At 39.1% G+C, this 4,624-nt stretch overlaps 1 protein-coding gene across 3 annotated transcripts in view; it reads left to right on the top strand.

Annotated features, from left to right (window-relative positions):
- SP3 (Sp3 transcription factor) overlaps nucleotides 1-4,624 on the top strand; it is a 19,725-nt gene that overhangs the window by 9,095 nt on the left and 6,006 nt on the right. For all 3 annotated transcript variants that reach the window (XM_072418354.1, XM_072418352.1, XM_072418353.1), the window contains one exon: nucleotides 1,507-2,830. In XM_072418354.1, coding sequence (XP_072274455.1) covers nucleotides 1,507-2,830 — 1,324 coding nt within the window. The remainder of the gene's footprint in view (nucleotides 1-1,506; nucleotides 2,831-4,624) is intronic.

The raw sequence follows: 4,624 nt of genomic DNA, 5'->3' as shown, positions 1-4,624 counted from the left end.
TCCAGGCAGGAAATTGCAGGCAAGCATACTCATATATATTGCAGCTTCCTGTGCACACTGAAAGAAGCATATAGTGTGCAATATAATCAGTCAGGAATTTTAGTACAGAAGAGGACCTTCTAAATACAACTGCAAGATTGAGGGTTAGCTTTTTTTTAATGATTCAGTAGCTAGTTATTTACCTAGAAGTGCAATGCCTACTTGCAAAGAGGAAAGGTAATTTGATAAAGTATAGCTTTGCTTTAATTGGTCCCTCTTTTTCCTCTGTTAGAGGGACTGAGCTCTATAGACTCCTCCAGGAAGCTATGCACTCTCAGATCCTATTTGAACTGAATTTTGCTGGTTGGTTGCAAACATTTGCAAAACAAGAACTGGTGTAGCACTTACATTCTACTTCCAATTGTAGCACCATTCAAACTAATCCCTGTTCCTATTTTACCCTTTAAATGTGTAAGTGTGTTCATAAATGCCCCTCGATATACTTTTTGCTACATTTTTATTTTTGGTTAAAATAAATGAAGTTTAATGAAGTTGCATTAATACATTGACGTTTCTAAACATAAGTTGTTCTTGGTGAAGATTGGTAAAAACTTTACAGCTCAGCTAAAATAGTTTCCAAAATTGCATGTGGACTTCATAGCATCCACTGCTGTGGTTCTGACCTTTACCAAATACTTGTACTCCCTGCCATGGCAAGGCTGGAATGTGACAATGAGTTTTCATTAGATAGCTGCTTCAGTGAGGTATGGATCCTTGCCCAACTTTTTGAATAAAATATTGTTTAATAAACAAAAACAAGCTTTAAGTTTGTTTATGATGCCTATATAGCACCAACATATTGTGCAGAGGGGTTGCAAGTGACAGGAACATACAAACAGTTAGGTGGAGGATGTAGCACACAATTCTATTTGAACAAGAGGATGCAAAGAAGCCAGCAACCAGAAGGTGTTATTTGGGGCAGCAGCATTTAAGTGTAAAACAAAGCTAACCCCTGTCAAAGCTGTAGGATTTTCAAGCCTTTTGCTGCCCTATTTGGGCAGTTATTGGTGGAGACATTGGACTTAAACACATTGGGCTGTTGTTGTAAATATTTTATACAAAGGTCACTCAATATTTACAAATATTATTTTTACAAATGAAACTGATTAGAACAATGTGGAAGTTGTGTCAGTGTTGTATGAAAACTTATTATAAGATATACTTGTATTCTTATGCCAATATATCACCAAGTCACACTGCAGTAAACTTTAAGTACCATGTGTGCCTTAAATTTCACCCCAAGCTCACTGCAATGAACATGTATGAACATCAAAAGCTATCAATTTTCAGCATAAGTCAGTGACTGAAGATTTCAGAGTACATCAGACATCAGAGTATCCTCTTAACTGATGGACATTTAGCATTTTGATAAGGAGGTCAGCCTGTGTAGTTTTCCAAAAACTAGTGTCTCTTTTTAAACAAGACAATATTACTTTTCTAATAATTTCTTTTTTTTTCTCTCCACAGACAGAGGATCTGACAGCTGTACAGTTAACAGGAGGTCCAAATAGGTGGGAAGTTCTGACTCCAGCCCAAGCAGCATTAAAAGATGAAGCTGGAAATATTGTTCAGCTCCCAAGTGGCGCTACAGTAACTTCAAGCGGACAGTATGTGCTACCTATACAGACTCTTCAAAATCAGCATCTGTTTTCTGTAGCACCAGGTTCAGATACAGCCAATGGAACACTGTCTAATGTTCAGTATCAAGTCATACCACAGATTCAAACATCTGATGGTCAGCAAGTTCAGCTTGGCTTTGCCACATCTTCCGATAATGGTGGGTTAGACCAAGAGTCTGGTCAGATTCAGATTATTCCTGGAAACCATTCTGCTAGCCTTTTGTCATCAAGTCCAAATATATTAACACAAGCTGGTCAGCTTCAGCAAATCCAAGGAGTTACATATGGAGGCCAAACACAAGTTGTTGCTAATGTCCCACTTGGCTTGCCTGGTAACATTACTTTTGTTCCTATTAACAGTGTTGACCTAGATTCGTTGGGTCTGTCTGGCAGCTCTGAAGCCATGACAGGCATTACAGCTGATGGACACTTGATAAGTGCGGGGCAAGCCATAGACAGTTCTGATACTTCTGAAAGGACTGCAGAGCAAGAGCATGTTTCTCCCGATGCTGGTGATACAAACTCTGAAACAGATTTGTTTGTGCCAACTTCTTCATCATCTCAGCTGCCTGTCACCATAGACAGTACAGGAATGCTCCAGCAGAGTGCAAATAGTTTGGCTGACAGTCCATCTGGGCATGTGCAAACAACTGATCTTCAGGGAAACTACATCAGTACTATTTCAGACGAGTCGCAGAATATGCAGGGCTCTACGTCGCAACAAATGGTACAGCACATCCAACTTCAAGATAGCCAGCAACCAACCAGTGAAGCCCAGCTTGTGCAAAGTATAGCACAACAGGCAATCCAAGCTGTTCAGGCTGGAGGTCAAGGCATATCATCGCAAGCTCTACAAAACCTTCAGCTGCAGCTTAATCCGGGAACCTTCCTTATTCAAGCCCAAACAGTGACTCCTTCTGGTCAGATTGCTTGGCAGACATTTCAAGTTCAAGGTGTTCAAAACTTGCAAAACTTGCAGATTCAGAATTCGTCACCTCAGCAAATAACTTTGACGCCTGTGCAGACGCTTACGCTTGGCCAAGTTGCGGGAGGAGGTACTCCAGTTAGTTTAAGTACTGGTCAGTTGCCAAACCTGCAAACTGTTACAGTAAACTCTGTAGATGCTGTAGGGATCCATTTGCAACATGGAGAGCACTGGGACAGCCCAACAGGTATGTGATGGTAAAGATACTTCACATTGGATGACTAATTGGCAACTGATTTTGATGGTGTTCTCTATTAAAAACGTATATTGGGCACAGTTTGCTTGAAACTGCCTTGGAATAGTAGTAGGGTTGGAAGAATTTCTGTTTAAAAAGCGCACTAATTTATCTCTTCGGGACCCTGGCAATCTTTTTACTTAATTTTTCTTACTTTTTAAAATCTTTACTCTTTCTTTAACATGACTACACACCTTATGTGGAGGATCCAGTGGTGGGGTGTGGTCTAACCTGATCATATGGTGTGCTGCATCTGTAATGATTTTGGGCCTAGCCATAACAAAGCTTCAGTAAAATAAAGATGCATAAATCAAGCACTCAGAAATATTATATAAATGCAAGGTTTTCTGGCTTTCCTTTTCACGCATTCAGTGTAGTGTAACGCTTAAAGCGTAACTAATGATCAGGCAGGTCATTATTGCAGAATGACCCTTCTGCAATAATACCTTCCTATCTGGTTGCTCCAGGTATCTGTCAGAAAAGCTGAGCTTGCCCTGTGCATGCCAGGATTGGATAGATAAATGAACGCCTGCGCGGGAGTTAGTCATCTTGGCCCAGCCAGTCAAAATGGTCAACATTGTCTCCAGAAAGAAAAGGAAGAAGTTGGTGGGGACAGGTGATCAAAGCTGGTTTGGGTTCACTTTAAGAGCACCAGGCCAGTTTACTGCTTTTCAGCATAGCTTTGTGAGTGGGGTGCTGGGGTATGAAAAAGTGTGTGTGTGTGGAGTGTCTTGTTAGATTGAATTTTTTTTTCACTTCTGTGATTAATGATTGGATAAGTTTACATGCCTAAATATTTGTATCGGAAGGTACAAAGACAATCAAGAATTGGTTTATAAACTAGCTAAAGGCTCACTTGCAGATGTGAAATTTGATATTGTTTAAGAATATATCATGACAAAATTTGAATATTTTTGACAATAAATGCAGACTTACCCATATTTTGTCCCCTTAAAACCCTGAAAATACAGTATAATGATCCTGTCTGTAATCTAGTAATTTCCTAATCTTGTGTTGGCTCATCCTGCCTTAGCGTCACTAAAATCCCAAGCAGAGTTGTAATGTTTCCAAGATCTCTGCAGACGAACTACCAAGCTACATTGATAGGAGCTGACCATAAGCACCCTGCTGATTCTTCTTCCCAGCAACTGCTTCTGCAAGAATTTTACAAGCCTGGTAATACCATCACATGAAATAATGTAAAGTTTCTCACTACATTAATACACAGAATGCTCATTGCTCATGGAACCTCTAGCAACCTCTGGAGGAACCCTGGTTGAGAAACATTGCTCTAGGTTATGTTAGTGCAGCTCAGTTGTTTTTCATGTCCCACATTGATGTGTAGGTACTGTTTAAAGCTCCTGCAGATTTGATGGGAAAGAGATTTTAGGCAATACCCAAAAATTGTATGAAATATTTTTGAATGTGTAAGTATTGCTAATGGATTTTTTTATTAGTTAAATGAGATATTCTTGGAGAATGCATAGTAAATTGAGATTGGTGTTTAGAGAGTGTTTTCAGTGTGTAGTGCAGTAATCTCTAGTTGTAATTACGTCTTCACGGTTCTTGGAATTTAAGTGCACTTGTTCTTCAACGCATTTAGATGTCATAAAAGTCTGGTATACAATAAATGTGAATCTCCTTTTTTTTCTTTTTTTTTTTTTTTTTTTTTTTAATATATCCTTTTTCACTTCAGTTCGCCTTATGTTTTCATTGTCGTTATTACAGTGCTTCATAGTATAAAAC

The sequence above is a fragment of the Pyxicephalus adspersus genome, chromosome 7 (assembly GCF_032062135.1).
Source record: "Pyxicephalus adspersus chromosome 7, UCB_Pads_2.0, whole genome shotgun sequence".
NCBI classification, from domain to species: Eukaryota; Metazoa; Chordata; class Amphibia; order Anura; family Pyxicephalidae; genus Pyxicephalus; species Pyxicephalus adspersus.
Note: the sequence above shows the minus strand (reverse complement) of the source record. Positions and strands in the feature narration are given on the sequence as shown.